Here is a 17,149-nt window from a genome sequence, read left to right as displayed (position 1 = left end):
ACATCAAAAAAGTCGAATAAAACCCAGGGATGAATGCTAATTATAGCCTACAGAAGACTACCTGACATTCAATGAACTGTAGGCTAGGCTACTAGTCTACCATGCAACACAACGTACCATAATAATTTGATATTTGTTTTTGTTTATTCCTATATATAATCCGGTGGATATTTTTTATTTGAGTACTTACATGTTATTATGTTTACTTACAATTATCTATCTATATGTTCTTCATATGACAATTTTCTTTTTTCTTATTTTGAAGGCAAAATCATTTAATTTCCGGTCTAACAGTTGTTATCTGTGTTTCACTTGACGGAAATTTGTCCATGGATTTGTCACAAGGGGCGGCTCATGGGCGAGTCCATCAAAGAGTAAGAAGAAACTTAAAAAAAATACACCTGCGCATGTCGGATCGTGCAGGCAGCACAGATTGCGTACCCACAGTATATGTAGCCTACTTTTCTTAAATATATTCATTTCATGCTACATTGTACTTTTATTTTATAGGTGACGTGATCCATGTTTTTTCCCGTCAATATTCAATTTCCATGGTTAGGGTTAACAGCACGTGGTTTCCTGTTTCCGACAAGAAGCTGCTTCCGTCAAGAACAGCCCACATTCACCGTTGTGGATTAGCAGCTGCCATTCGCATTTAGTTGGGTAAGTCAAAACACTGTTCCCATGCTTGAACAAATTAATGGTTACACTGCAAAAACAAACCGAAAACAGAACGGCGTTACCATTTGAACGTGACTAAAACAATATATTATTAACGTTTGTTGATGTTACGTTAGCTAGCTAACTGAGCTAATAGCTAGTAGTTAGCTAAACCCAACCTGGGTTGACAGGAACTGTTGCGATTCATGGATTTTATACAGAGGTGGAAAAAGTACTAAAATATTGTACTTAAGTAAAAGTACCAATACTCTGAACTGAAAAATTACTCAAGTAATAGCTAAGTAGTTAATTTAAAATGTACTTTAAGTAAAAGTTACTTAGTTACATAAAAAGAAAAAACTGTAAAACGGGGCGGGGGAATGTTACCAATTTTAAAAATTACTTTGAAATACAAAATACACAAGAAAACTACTCAATACAGTAATGTGAGTAAATGTATTTCGTTACTTTCCACCTGTAATGTGTATAATAATGTACTGAGAATGAGCTCGGCTGAACACAATTTAACGCATTTCCCCACCCTGAGTATCTACCAGTATTGTCGGTATAGATCTATTAATATATAGATATATGAATGGAAGTTACGTTAGTTTAACCATGACGCGTTACCGCCCACAGTCTGTTTTAATGAAGGAAGATGGAGGCAGCAATACGCCATGAAGCGTTAGTAGTTTTACGGGCTGACATGTTACTGATATTGGCATATTTGTATTTCTCTTTGTAAAAGATATGCTGAAGTCGCTACAGACAAGATGTGAAATAGCTCGGTAAGATTAGGTACATAAGCAGTTCCATGCTAGTTAGTTAATATTGATATAGTTTGAATGGGGTTTGGCGTGTTGTTTTCTTAGGCAACTAAAGACAGGACTAAGCATATTTTACTAACAAAGATCGAATTTGTACCAGTGTATATATACATTATTTGAGACTGAATATTTATCGTTATTTGTGGTTTAATGTGTTTCGTTGAGTCGGCTTGCTTGAATGGAATCATCGCGAGTATGAACCATATTAACTAAGTTAAACGGGTGATAGAATGTAAACCCGTTTTTACCTTGTCATAGCTGAAAAACAACAGTTTGGAGGGTAAATAGGACATACATAGAACCTCAAAGTTCCATTGACACCTCCTTTCCTCTGCAAATCTCACAATTTGAAACTGCTGCTGAAAACGGGCAAATCTCAACAAAGCTAAAAGTTGATGTCAACTCCTCAACTCCTACCTTATTTGGCTCTAGTCTCTAGTTTTTTTCACGCCCCAACATTGACATAGGCTACACCACTGACCTGAGGTCAGCTTAGTCTTCTGAATCTAGGTCACGCAGATCTCAGAAATTTTGTGTGTCGGAGTTCAGCAGGAGCTCAGCAGGAGCTCAGCAGGCTACGTGACAGCGGCCGGTGCTGCCTTGCCGCCCGGCGTGTCCTCCTTCACAGACCCCGGCCCGCTGTGAGCTAGATGGATCTCCGTCACGGCCGGCAAAAGTGTTAGCTAAGCTTTGTAAGACCTTAGGATAGCTGTGATATACATGCCGTGACGAAATTCAAAGTGTAAATATACTATAGTTATGCCGAAAGTGTAGCTAGCTAGCCGCGATCTTTACCCATAGGACTGAAGGGACACTAGCAGCTAACAAAACTCACATTCACAAAAATGCATTAAATTGAAATCGGACACAAGTGTTAGCTTTGTAAGACCTTAGGGTAGCTGTTAAATAAGTGGTGTGACGAAATTCAAACTGTAAATATACTATAGTCATGCCGGCCAGCTCCACGGAGCCCCGAGCCCCGGTAGTCCAGTAACCCAGAAACGGTGACTTTGCCCTGGGTATGGAGTGAAGCGGGCCTTCCGCTGTCTCGTCAGACTGTATGGACCTCCTGAAGTCCGACACGTCTTACCAAATTTGCAATTGACCCTTCACTAAGCCACGCCCGAAAACCGCCACAGGCCAATCGTGGCTTAGCAACCGTAACTAGGCGCGGGAGGGCTGTCAAGCTTTCGAGCGAGGGAAACACTATACGCCGGAGTGTTGTGCAAATCCAATACCCGGTATCCTAAAAGTTTGGACGGGTCAGTGGAATTTGTTCCCTTCACGAAACCTAAAACCCAAGAGGAGAAAGGCCGGGCGTGGATCAAGCAGTGTGGGAGGCCCCATTCGCAACTAGCTAAATGTTGACAGTATTAACAAAAACACATAGCCTACGTTTGCTCCAAGGCAAGAACACGCTAATGTTAGCTAGCTAGCTAACATTCTTTGTTCATAATGCATATATTTGAACGTAAAATAAAGGACAATTCCGGCGCAAACGAACCTAGGGGTTAAATAACAGATGTGTACCCACTCGATCACTCTCTGGGACATGTTTTCACGCTAATCGAACGTGTTGGGAGCTTGAAACAAGCTAGCGCGGACCGCTGGTTAGCTTACAACGCTAGTATTCGGGGCACAGGGAAAGTAAAAACAAATTGTTATTTATACCACTAAAAAGGCTCAAAATATCACCACACTTCAACGGTAGCATAATGAGGGTCCCTAAATGTTAACCATTGAGAACTTTGTAATTGTACAGACAGTACAATTCGCGTTCTAGTATACAGGCGGCCGCCGTCTTTGGAGGTACTGTTTTTCTGAACTATCTACTAAACTACTAGCCCATATTTGAGCTTTATATAGTTGATTTCTTGCATAAAAAAGTCTCAGAAGTTAATTTAGTAACGAAACATTGCAGTGTCTGAAATATGAGACCTGCTGTCTCGTCTCCAATGTATGTGTATGTGGTTCGCTCAACCAATCAGCGCGCAGCTCATCTAAATATTCATGAGCATACCATATTTGGAAGAAAAGCTCTCGTTCCAAATAGGGCCAAAACACAGGGCCCATAAAATAGCAAACGGGCCATTTTCAGCTCCAACCTATTACGAGACCTTAAGGAACAGTGTGAAATACCCTATATAATCATTCTATCACCCCTTTAACACTCTCTGTTTTGCTTACATTTGCATTTCTCTTTGCCAGAAAGCTCGCGGACTTCAATCAGACTTGGCAGATTCCGTCATGTTTGTCACTTACTTCCTACTACTGAGCAGTCTTGGCCTTGTCATTACAGCTCAAGGTGAGTGGCAGAGCGGATAAGCTTGTGAATAGGCTATATGTGATTATACATAAGCTGTTAACTTATCTTGTCCTCACTTCTAGTGTCTTTCTGTATTTTTCCATTGTAGCTCAAGACTAGGGGTGCACCTATCCGAAATTAAGATTGGATATCGGCCCCGATATTGACAAAATAGCTGGATTGGGGATCGGAAAAATTAACAGATCCACGGGCCGTGTTTTTTTTCTCTCCGTCGCAAGACATCCTGCATCATTCGTCAGCAGCATAATGCTGGGCGGTATATCGGGAGCCATGTTAACTGCGTACCCTTCTCACTCATGGTAGTAACTTTATAACGCACCAATTAATAACCCACAACTAACTCTCTTTAACCTCAAGGTTCACTGTACCGTGGACGGCACACTTTGTGGCGTCGCTGTAACCTCCACTTATAAACGTTTTTATAACTTTAAAATATTAAATCTTCAAAATATACAGCCATGCGACACACCAATTGAAAGCTTAGTCTCTCATGATTCAATTAAGCCCACACAAAGCGTGATTTATAGCAGTTATACAACTGCTACAAAGTTAAAGAAAATAAAACCTTTTTTCCTTGTCCCTTTAGCCACAAAGGAGTATTTAGCCCAAAACTTTTTTTTCATAAATCCCCAAGAGTCCAAGGAAATGGAATATCCAAGCCGTTATGTCCAAAAGTTTCTGGCCGAATCACAACGGAAAAACGCGAAACAGTTCTTCATTTCCACACTTCTAACGCGGCTCGCTTCTCTCCCGAGGCGCCTACATGCTTGATGTGGGCGTCACTATATTCTCTGAGATCTAAGGTTTCCATAGATACCTGGTATGAGCCAATCCGTCCAGGTTTGCCTGTGATAGCCCCATTGGAAGCCGAGGATGCCTCTCAGTGACATTTGCTCGGACCAGTTAGATTTAAATGCTATAAGACCCATCTCCATTTTTAGCCAATGAGCAGACAATTTGATAGACGCCTAATTTGACCCTGACATTTTAACCCTGTAATGGCTGGAGCTGTTTCAAAGCAAAAACATTGCCTCCTATAAGCATATCACACCCTGTGCAATTTATAATGACTTATTTCTATATATTCATGTATATAGTTATTTCAAGTATGTGGGTGTGTTTGTGTATTTGAGAAGTGTTTTATTTTGTACTTTATTGGCTCTTTTCGTTGCACTTTTCAAATTGAAATAAGAAAAACGGACAGACATATCTGTAGATAAAAATTCATATAAAATCCATTTTTGAGTCTTTTGGCTTCTGGATTTTTTTCTGTAGTAAACTGAGACATGTGGCTATGGCATTGGTGTATCTGTATCTTACCAGATGTGTTTACAGCAGTGTATTTTAATCATTTTACAGATGTGTGACTTGGACGGAAATAAAACCCTCCATTCTAGCCTCTGTAACTCTGTGGCAGTAAGGCCTAGAATCACTCTGACACTTTCCTTTCCAATGATGACATCCCAGAGTGTCAAAGTATATGGGAGCTGTACCAAGCTGTAATTTGGGTATGCGTTTTTAAGAAGTTAACAGGATAAAACACCATAGCACACAACAATTTGTGACTTAAACAATTTCTAACACTAATAATTTTACATTTACAAATTTACACTGCCGGACAGCATGTTGGGTAACAGCTAGTAGCTGCTAGCTAGCCAGGTAGCATAACAGTCTGTTAAGCTGGGAGAGGCTCCGGTCGCTACTGCACATTCAAGAACAGAGAAGAAAGTTAGAGGATGAAGACAGACCGGAGATACACCAGAACAACGTATGCTCAAGAGAGTCTGTTGTTCCAAAGTTTTTTTGTTTCTAAAAAAATCATACATAATTTAGCCACTGTTGTTGACCGTCGCTCTGACATTACTTGGTTGTGCTAACGTTACTCTGCCGTACTAACGTTAAAGACATGTCACTTCAAGCATGCAGCGGAGCAACAATATGAACACAATGACAATCCACCTACGGGACCGCTACAGACCGTTGAGAAAGACGGGAGTAAGACAGGTTCAGAGCAATGATTAAAACACTGGATTTAAGATGTCTTGCCTCGCTGAAATACATCCGCCAACCTACTATCTAGGCCTGCACGATTAATCGTTATAAAATTGCGATCTGGGTTCACCCTGTTCACGATTTAATTTTTAAATAACTTTTGATTTTTTTATTTAAAAAAAAATGTAATAATTAAAAAGTGCAGGCCTACTACTAACATTATTCAAACACCGAAGGAGGCTGACAGCGGAGCTACGTTCAGTCGCCCACTTTTCTACAGCAACCTAACTTTCCTGTGGCCAAGGTAGTGTTTATACAACTATGTTGTTTTGAAAGGGAAACAATGTTAAAGTTGTTTGTGTATTCATTCGATTTAAGTTTATTTTACTACTTGCAGTTTGCACAATAAAAATAGTTTAGATTCTGTAACGCATTCTCCTTCATATAACGTTATTGTATAATGTTGTGGAGCCAAGCAAACCCTTTAGTAATCAAAGCTTTTAGTAAACATGATGACATTTAAAATATTTTAGTGATATTCTATGTATTCCTGACAGTAGAATAAGCCTTTATAAACCTATATAAAGGCCCATTATTATTATTATTATTATTATTATTATTGTTATTATTTTAAGAAGTTTGATTACATTATATTTTTGATTTGAATGCACAATTGTTTTTTAAATAACAAATAAATAAGAATTCAATACATTACATCTATGTTATTTTGTCTGAGTTAGGAAAGTAATGTTTAGTTAGGAAAGTCTGGTGCATTTAGTCTCTTCCACATGGTGGAAGGTATACAGTTTATTATTAATTCAACAACGGTATTGGATCGGTATCGACAGATACACAAAGCCCAGGCATCGGTATCGGGACTGAAAAAGTCGGATCGGTGCATCCCTACTCAAGACTGCTCCAAACCTGCAGGAGGAGCCAACATGAGTTTGAAGGGCGATTACATTATTTTACAAACATTCCCAGATGGGAAGCAAATTACTTTTGCCTGCAATATTGGCTATGTGACTGCAGGAGGGTCTCCGTCCATTACTTGTACTGCTGGCAAATGGACTACTCTGAAGCTGACATGCGAAAGTGAATAATGACACTTTATTTTTACATTCAAATTTGTAAAAGCAGCAATAATGTGGCAATATTCTCTGGTCTTTGACCAACTGGGAAATGACATCTTACCAACATATAAATGCTGGATGAATAGATGAGTGACTGATAATATCTAGTAACCATTCTGTTGAATCATATCTATATCCAGTCATTTTAACTCATTTAGACCGGATGCCACATATGCGTGTGATTAAATCCTTATGAGGGTTATCTTTTTTCAGGGAATAACTGTGGCTCTGCTGGAGAAGTGGACAACGGAAATATCGATTATGAAGGGACACAGTTCGGTGATAAACTAGTGGTCACTTGCAACACTGGGTTAGTAATAAACTGATAACTAGGATGGTTCATGTTAAGAGAATTAGTTTTTAAAATGTAATTGTAAGAAATGTATTTCTCTCTAAAATGTCAGCAACCATCATGTTTCCAAATCAAAACATTTATTCTAATCAAAGTGGGTATTCAGTGGGGCTTACCAGTCAGTGTTATCATGTGAATTAAAGGGGCTTACACAGATTCTTCTTGACATGTTGTCTGAAGTCAAACATTTTCTTTTATTTATTCCCTAATTAGCTTCAATATGGTCCCCAAAGATAAAGGTCAAATCTTTTGTGGAGCCCAAGGGTGGCTGGAAAGGTTGCCTACATGTGAAGGTTGGTCATCTCTGTGTGTTAATACAAGACACATGACTAAATAAAAACTGTGTATTTCCATTCTAATAGATGTCACTTTCATTTTGCAGTGGTGACTTGTGATCCGCCACCTGCGGTAGCGAATGGTGTTTTCAGTCCAGTCAAAGAATCCTATGACTATAGTGAAGTTGTACAGTACAAATGTCAAAAAGGTTATACACTTTCTGGATCAAGTTCAATATCATGTTCAGAACATGGAACATTTGGTCCTGCTCCAACATGTGTCCGTAAGTATTTTCCATCCTTTCCTCAACATTTTCCCAGTGTAAACTCAGCTGATACTCTCCCATACTATGGAAAGAGTTATTTTGGACTGTTGTATTAATTTCTATTTTAAAATGTTCTCTTCCTGCAGTGGTTCGATGTGAGGATCCTACAATAGACAATGCTCACCAGACTGAGGGTTCTCGACCCCCTCATGGATACAGGTCTACGGTGACATATGAGTGCAAATCTGGGTATGTTATGAAAGGAGTGCGCGCCCTGACATGTGGACTAGATAGTCAGTGGTCACCTGCACTTCCAACATGTCAAAGTAAGTCATTAATTGAAATTACTACTTGGTGTAAGTCTGTAAAGAAAAGTCAACCTGTTAAATTTGACCATGATGAAAACATGATTAGTATACTAATCCAGATACCATCACATTTTTACATGTGATTAATCTCATAACATTGCATATACTTCCGTCAGTAGTTTCCCTTTTAGATAAAATTACCATTTTTTTTGGTGCTTTTGCTCTGTGGTTAAAAAAAACAACAAAAAAAACAAACATTAAAAAGTCTGTTTTTTGTTTTTGCTCTCACTCAAATGCCCTTTTTTATTTATGTGAAGAAATGACTTGCCATAAATGCCATATTTAAAGTTTCAAGATGAATCTATGAAATTCTTCAACCACGCAGCCTCTGTTTGCCAAATAGATTCCTCAAAGATTATATAAATATAACCTAAGATATGAAGGAGAAGGTTGGAAGTAGTAATTAGAGCCATGGATTTAATAATTTCAACAAGGCTGCAGTGTGTGAAATATTTTTCATAGTTGGATGTGCATTTCAGATCATTTTGTTTCTGGTCAAAAAACACATTTAGCTTCTCTTAATTGGCCAAGGTTTTAGAGAGTGAGTGGAGGCCTGGTCACGTAACAACACATTTCTATAAGTGTGTATATAATCACTTATCTGTTTAAAAGGCTGTGTGTGTGTGAAATGCATGTTAATTAGTTTTCACAGCCTCTTAATTATGAATCAATAAAAAGTGGTTATTTGTAACTTTCAGTTTGTGTTGATTCTAGCGGCCGCTTTGGACTAAAGCAGTAGTGTTTTTATCACACCTGCTGTCGTAAAGGTCTTTTCTTCACGGTGCTGTGTTGCCCGCTGTATTACCGAGTTAGCGTTACCGGGAGGTCATATAGTTGTGATGAATGTTTTGCTCAGCCAGAAAATCATTCATTTACAATAAGAGAATAAGTTACAGATGTATCGTTACATTTCAAGTGTTGCAGACAGTAACTTAGCCTACTTTGGATGTACCGTGAGCTAAACCGGGTAACGTTATCACTGTGTCACGAGCCAAAGCATTAAGAAGTTGTTGTAGCAACCAACAATAACTTAGATTAATATAGCGCATTTCATGAAACCCAAGGACGTTTTACACAACTACAGGGGGACAAGTGAAAAGAAACATGTAAGCCAACACGGACTAAAATGAATAAAACATCCACGCTAAATGGAAGAGGGGGGGCGTAATTTCATGTCTGCTACTGACGTACAACCACATTGCGCACTGTAAAGTTATTTTATTAAGGAAATAGACATATTACATACCTGGGGTCCGTTTCAGAAAGCAGGTTTAGTGAAAACTCTGAGTTTGTTAACCCTGAGATGAGGGAAACTGGGTTTTCAGTTTCAGAAAGAGAGGTAATTTAACCTCAGTCAGTTACTATGGTAACTGAGTCTGTGAACCTAACCTGGTCGGGAGCAGGTTTTCTTCAAGAAACCTCGAGTTTCTCTCAGTCTCCTCCCTCTGACACAGCGCACTTTCATTTCCTCATTCATTCATTCAGCCTGTATCAGGCGCATTTTAGCATAGTTTGTTATCTGCATGAATAAAAAAAACGTATTGGTTTATGGCAGATTATAAAACTTTTTTTTCTCAAACATTGCATGTCCTTTTTTCGACGATCCCGTTGATGAAAAGCTGTATCACTTCACAGAAGGTTTACGTCGGGAGATGATATTGAGTCCCGACTAGATGTATTTTCATTTCCACATAACCGATTTGAGAGGTATTTTCATCCCAGTCTATCAGTTATGTAACCTACATAACCTTATCTGTCCTCATATCACTAAAATCCACCATCGTAGACGTGCTTTTACCAGCAGATTCTTTGTGTCGCATTACGTTTTTTGCAAACGGTAGTTTTCTTTACAACATTGGTGATGCGGATCATATTAGTAAAGCCGCTGTATGCAGAGCCGTCAGAAGAGTGAGATTCACTCTGAAACGTTGTTTTTTAAACGTTTTTTGTAGTGTTCCCTGGACACAAACCAGTGAGAGCCATTAAAAAGAATTAAATGATTATAAATTATATTTCTGTTAATGATCATGGTGCTGCAGCCTCAGAATGGGATTAGCTTACTTTTTCGCCCGCAGGATTGCACCTAAATGAAATTATAAGTGTAATACATTCCAGTTTTCATCAGTAATATTATAGGTTAACTGTGATTTACATTAAATGAAATTAATACACTGTCAATGCTTATGCATTGACTCAAGCAGCAATTTTCTCCCACACCAATTCTCTCTCTTTTGCAGCAGCCGCTATGTTGCTTTTTTTAACGAAATACATGTTCAAACTCGCTGTATGTGCGCATGAGTATTTCCGCCGACCAGTTTGTTTGTGGTTGTTACCATGGTGAATCGTAGTATCATGGCTCCATTCATGCTGCCTTTTTATTGTGGTGGTGCACGCGCTTAGCTCTGAGTCAACCTACTCCGAGTTGATTGAACCAACTCAAATCAGCTGTTCTGGAACTGAAAACTCAGTTTCCCATCTCAGGGTAAATCAACTCAGACATCAGGGTTAGACTCAGAGTTTGTTAAACCTCCTTCCTGAAACGGACCCCTGAAGACCAATTTTGGGACGTTTTTGAATCCTTTACAATCTCATAATTTTCTCCATCTGTTGAAAGCCAACCGAGCTGTGACTCGGGTTTTCACGCATCGTCTGTTGATTCCCTTTTTAGCTTTTAGTTCTTCTTTTGTTTAATTTCATTCTTTTCTGTGATGGTCCTGCCCCAGTATCAGCCACAACTACAACAGATAACTTCTAAAATAAACTTAAAATAAAATTAGGCCTATATAAAGAAATCTTCTGCTACCCTTTACATTGCTGGATACAATAACACAGACTTTTCTGGTGTTACAAAGAAATCTGTGACCCGTCAGAATGTGTGCTCTGTAGCGCCGTCTACCTGCCGTAAATCATTTTATTACTTTGCGGGGAAAATCGGACCCAGGCAAAGGCATTATTAAAAACTATATAAAATTAGCGTTATTTTTCACTGTTATTATATAAACATTTTAAAAGTTACTTATAGTCACTTTGAAGTGAAGAAGTGTATCTTTGTGGTATTGGCATATCTCTGATGTCGGTAACATTGTCCTGATGTATGTTTTTGCAGGAATACCACCTGGAACCACAACACAGTCTCCCCCAAAGACACCAGGTAAAATCCATGTTAATGCTTAAGAAGACATTAGCAGCCCTACAGTGTTGTCACCTGACACAATGGTGCAATTATTTTGGGCCTTTTTGGGCTGATGGACACCAAAGGGCTAAACTGTTTTACAGTATCAAAGCTAATTAATGTATCTTAGATCAAACTGCTATCGTCGTGTTTGTGTCAAGGAATTACAGTTGAGTGATCCTAGTGAAGTGTGAACAAGGCTTTATTTGCTGCTGATATTGCTTGCTACACAGTGAAGTAGTGTTTGGAGATATGTTCTGTACTGTACATCAGTTTGTAAGGTCACTCAAATTCATAAAAAAAAAACGTTCGCGTCTGGTTATTTAATCCAAAAATAGTTTACTAATTAATTTTCCAGAAATTTATACTATACCATGATATACTGTATATCAATATCATATTTGCTGAAACTCTCACTATATCCTGACAGACCTAATGGCATTTTCAAGTCTCCACCTCGCCCAAATTTAAACAACCAATCAGATCCGAGGAGCCTTTGCAGCGTCTGTCACTGTTTGGGAACTGCGATCAAACTGCTAAACTAGATAGCGCTGATCAAGTATGAATCAAATATTCTGTTACTATATTTCTCGCCTCAGATGTTTTCATTTCAACATATTTTTGTGACGCCCCACAATACGATATTCTCTCCATACTTTTATCAAGATACGATATTATTGGGATTTTAAACATATTGCGATATATTACAATTTATTCCCTGAAAGCAATTGATTTTGTTACTTTCCAATTAAAAGAGCCATTTTTGGCCCGAAATAATTCAAAGAAATGAAATCTATGATTCTTATAATGAAAGTAACTAAGTCTATTTCAGTGTAAATCAGCCTATCAACATGACTAATAGGGCATTCATTAATATGGTGAGGTTTGTTGCCATTTGAGAGTGACATATCTAATTTTCTGATCAATTCAATGTAATTGACAGTTTAGTTATAGAAAAGCTGCTTTGATATTTTTGAACAAATACTTCATGTATCACTATTTGTGAAGGACTTTCCATGGCCTTTTGACTCATTACAATCTCCTGAACTGCCACAAAAGCAGCAACACTAGTGAGAGTTTGGAGATTGAAACAAATTCATAAAAGTACATTTGCTCTGCTTTCTGCAGCAGTTCTGATCTTTTTCTCTTTGTACATATTTTAGTTGACTGAAATGTAAACCTAAATGGAGAATGTAAGAATGACTTTAGGCCTACAAACTACACACTAAATAAAACTTAAAATGCAAATCAAAAAATAACCATTATTCACTTCAATATAACTCTTTGTCAAAAGGAGCCACTGGAGAGGTGCTAAAGAGCCTACCTCTGCTCTAGTACCAACAAGTCAAATACTGATATGCAATTATATGCTAAACACAATTCTGTCCTCATTGTTTTTTTTACAGACAATCATGGGAATAAGTTGGCTATAGGCTTGAGTGTAACTCTTCTTGGTAAGTTTCAACTTCATCTTTTCAACAGTAGATCAAGAATGTAAAGCGGTAACGTTGACCCAAATAAGATCATGATGCCCTTACAAGAACCACGTGGTCATACTACAGTAGATATGGTGTTCTGGAGAGGGCATTATGTTCTCATTTGGGTCAAAAAATACCATAAGAATGTATTAATGGCTTGATGTGTCACTTTGTCACTTACTGGGGTTTGTGTTTTGTACATATTGTTATGAAAGGTGCACCTAAGGTTTAAATAGTCCTTTCTGAATTGGCATGCTAACAAATAGCAAAAGTCCCCTTTTTTTTCTTTTAAGCAATAATTTCATAAAAGCAAAGCCTTTTGGGATTACCAAAACCCTTTTCATGGTAGGCATTTAAACGAGCCCATCATCTTTTCTTACATCACCTCAAAAACATTTCAATTCTTTTTCTCATTAAAATAGTCATCGTTGCTATCGTTGTTGGAGCCGTGGTATACTTCAAGAAAAAACGGTAAAAAGTTATTTTATTTAACTATGCCGACTAACCCTTAAAAATGGCTTTGTCCCTGTCATGGCTTTTCCGACCATTTGTTGATGTCTGCTTTGGATCTGGTCAGCATTTAGCCTATATTCTGTTAACGCTCCCTCTGTCAAGTTTTATTAAGTGTTGCATAGACAGTTTCGTAATGTTACGTTGTCATAAGAGGGCGCTGTGATAAACCCTCAAAACTCTCTTACATGGTGCTGGAGATCACTCTGTAGAAAGAGCGCTGCCCCCAAGTTCCTTTTGGTGGTTTTAATCAAGTGTTGATAAACTTGTCAGCCAAGTCATGAACCATTAGGTATGCAGTTTTTTTGTTAATACTCTGCTGCAGTTGATGTTTCCATGGATGTCACACATTTGCGTGACGGAGGAAGCTACAGGTTCTAGTAATAGAATGGCATATCAATTACGTTTCATTTGGTGCGGCTCCCTGAATGTGAAGTGAAATAGATGCTTTATGTTTTAATCATCTACGAACCACTTCAATACTTTTGTTTTAATTTAACATTTAATACTGGGTCACACTGCGCCCAGCTTACGAGCACCTGTCAGGTCAGGAATGACAGCCTGCAGAAAGCTACTGGTTGCATTGCAACTAGAGGCACCTTGCGAGTGTCACAGAAATGATGTCCTGTCATTATTGCTAGCGCAGTTTGCAAACTTGATCTTGGGTGAACAGCACATAATGTCTTGGAAAGGATTTTTACATTGACTCGTTTCTGCAAAAGGAGAAAGTAGTGGTGGCTGCTGGTATGTCGCATTTCTGGAAATGTTTCTGAGGAAACCGCTTTTGTTGTGTGTTCCTGTTGGTGTAGTTTGTGTGTAATGAAATATGATAGAAATGTGACAACAGAGCATTTGGTGGTATGAGAGTCGTATTTCCTTCTGCAGAAGAGGTTGTGTTCTTTACACACTTTGTGAACATTACGTTATTATTACAATAATCAAATTTCAAAGTTTGGAACACCAGACCACATGATATGAATAGAAACCAGCTATTTGAACTTTTTGGTCTTGGATGATGTTGTGGTGACCTGCTTATTTCTGCTCTTAGAAATAAACGTGTAGTATTTTGCATCTCAAAGTAACACACACACACTTGGATATTTTAGGCTGTAAGAGACCATTGCGAGCAGCAGACAGGTGTGTGTGTGTGTGTGTGTGTGTGTGTGTGTGTGTGTGTGTGTTTTCTTTAAATATGGGTGGTCTTGTATTCTTTTGGGTGAAGAGGGTGTTTCTTTGGACTTCCTTAAAGTCTCCTCCCTTCTTATTTGCCTGTTCGTACATAAGCAGCAACGTTGACCAGTCATTATTGGATTACAGCTCTGGGGGAGGTTCTCCTGACAATGTGGCTCCAAAAGAGCAAGAGGATGTAGAACTCCCGTTACGAGGACAGACAGCCAATAACAGCTGAACTCATTTATGCCAAATAAATGGATGGTAATGTTGACAGATGCTTTATATATTTCCTACTCCATGTCCACGATGTATTACTAATCTTTTCTTCCTTCTATATTATCTGCGGCAGTTAACTTGCATGTTTGACACCTGCCTGTGTTACTTCTCTTAAAAACCTTTCTCTTTCACAGGGCTGTATTTCTAAATTTTTTATTTTTACAATTTGTGAAATGTCAAATTTAAAATTTCGTTTCTTTGCTTTTTTTGTAGTAAGCATCACAGTCCTGTATCTCCAACATTACTGAAGTAAAAAGGGCTGGTTGAGAAGAGGACTTCTTTGACTGACCTGTGCCGTCCCTGTGCAGAGGCTCAAGGAAATCCACCCCCCCGCCCCCCCAAAAGCAATATTTCCATCTTTGACTCACTACTACTTTTCCCCTTCTACGTAATTCCATTAACTAATGTTTAGAATGCCTTCCGTTTCTTTTTACAACATCACAGCAGAGTTTCCATGCTGCAATTATAAAGGAATGAGATTTCTTGTATATCAGAGGCTTAAAGGGGCTGTACCTGAAATACTGAAACAACAGAGGGATAGGGTTGCTTCCACAAGGCTCTCACAGAACGTTCCCCAATGCCGATGTTTTTGTTATAAACCGTCTATTGAAACAAAGAACAGAGAAATTCTGATATATATCTTCACATAGCAAATATTTGTTTGCTGCAATATTGATGATCTGAATGTCGAGTACAGCCCCTTTAAACTCCATGTTGATTTTAAACTTTTGCACTAAAGCTTAGAGCACAGCTCAGCTTGCCCATTGCAGCTCAGTTACACCGATGGCTTGAAACAAGCAAAATCAGTAAATAATGTTTGCATGCTTGACCCTAAATACAGCTGTTAGAATTTAATAGTCTTTGTATAAACTTTAGAAACTTTAAAACAGATCAAATCTAGCATTTTCAGTTTGATGCTTAAGAACACAGTGAATTTGCCTCTATTTACTTCTATAAGAAATCTCACCATTTGTGTAACTGGAATGGATATAATACATTGTGTAAATGAGAGGCTCCTAGCCGATAAACCAGTCCTCCAGTCTTGTAAATAACAATGGGATCTGTGAAACAGTCCCAAGCATAGTGCCTAAATAAAAGGCATGTTTCATATTATGCCTTAAGTATTTTAGTTCGTTGTTTGTCAGTTTGTCCCAGAAGGGCAATTTGTGTGCAGCAGGAAGACATCACATGAAAATATACAAGGCAAACCACACAACAATTAACTTAATAAAAACAGCAGCTTCAGACTGAGTTAAGAATAAATAGTAGCAGAGTTGTGTTGGAGACATAATTAAAGTAAAAAAGAACTACAAAAACTCAAACGATAGATAATAATAAAGATAAATAAATAAATACAGGGGTAATTAATATAAGCAAGAGCTGTCACCTCCTCTTAGCTGAGTTTAGTGCCTGAATGGAACGAGGAATAAAGGGGTTTTTGTATCTCTGTTTAAGAGCCAAGGGGGTGCTAAAACGTAAGCCAGAAGGTAATAAGTATTCTCCATACAGTTGTTGAATGTTTAATTGATGCTTAATGGTAGGCCTACCTAAACTGTGTATGCTTAATAATTGGTCATGTTTAATGGCAATTTGTGTGTTGTGTAGGTTCACCAAATTACGTTAAAACAGTTTTCTCTGACAAGGAACAATTTTAATTAATAATTAAAAGAAATAAGTGATCAGGTATTGGTTTTGTAGACATCTCTCTTCTAGAGTGTCAGATTAATATTTGTATACCCCCACACTACTCGGAAGAAGATGCATACTTTAAGTAGTCCAAGTATTAGGACACAGGTATTGTGTCTGTGGTTAAATAAAGATGTATAGACTGATTTCTGATGGAAAATGTTGCACTTGCCTGGCTTTTTGTCTGTATTTATTTAACTAATTTGGGTGTCAACATCTCAGTTTTATATTATGTTCACTCTTTGTAATTAATTATTGAAATAAAACAATGTAAATGGACTGAATTTATTACAATTGTTGCCTGTAATTCAGCCATTCACTCACACACTGTAGGCCAAGTGTGGCCAACCATCTGGAGTCATTTAGAACATGCTCTGACATGTGGACAACCAGGGATCGAACCGCCGAAAATAGTATGTTATTACAAATATTAAAAGGGTAATATGTCGCAAAAGAATCATAGTGTAGTATGTAATAAGTTAATGAAAAAGTAGTGGTATAGTATTTTATAGATAAAAGTCATGAAAATTAAAGTCAGTATAGAATGTTACTGTTAAAAATGTCGTAAAAATAATCATGGAATTGTACGTCAAAAATGTTAGTCAGTATATTATGTAATAAAAATGTAATTAAAGGTCATGGTTGTAGTACACCA

The 17,149-nt window shown here is 38.0% G+C and overlaps 1 protein-coding gene across 10 annotated transcripts in view; it reads left to right on the top strand.

Annotated features, from left to right (window-relative positions):
- The window catches only part of LOC144521262 (C4b-binding protein alpha chain-like), a 62,574-nt gene extending 45,796 nt beyond the window's left edge, over positions 1-16,778 (top strand). For 7 of the 10 annotated variants that reach the window (XM_078255715.1, XM_078255720.1, XM_078255721.1 and 4 more), the window contains 9 exons: positions 7,152-7,248; positions 7,504-7,583; positions 7,673-7,849; positions 7,978-8,157; positions 11,306-11,350; positions 12,778-12,825; positions 13,272-13,320; positions 14,677-14,793; positions 15,022-16,778. In XM_078255715.1, the coding sequence (XP_078111841.1) occupies positions 7,152-7,248; positions 7,504-7,583; positions 7,673-7,849; positions 7,978-8,157; positions 11,306-11,350; positions 12,778-12,825; positions 13,272-13,320; positions 14,677-14,767 (767 nt within the window). In that variant the 3' untranslated portion in view covers positions 14,768-14,793; positions 15,022-16,778. The remainder of the gene's footprint in view (positions 1-7,151; positions 7,249-7,503; positions 7,584-7,672; positions 7,850-7,977; positions 8,158-11,305; positions 11,351-12,777; positions 12,826-13,271; positions 13,321-14,676; positions 14,794-15,021) is intronic. The other 3 variants (XR_013502296.1, XM_078255714.1, XM_078255718.1) reach the window with 3 other exon arrangements.
- Positions 16,779-17,149: the final 371 nt, after the last annotated feature.

The sequence above is a fragment of the Sander vitreus genome, chromosome 7, assembly GCF_031162955.1.
Source record: "Sander vitreus isolate 19-12246 chromosome 7, sanVit1, whole genome shotgun sequence".
Taxonomy (NCBI): domain Eukaryota; kingdom Metazoa; phylum Chordata; class Actinopteri; order Perciformes; family Percidae; genus Sander; species Sander vitreus.
This window is presented reverse-complemented; position numbering and strand designations above follow the sequence as displayed.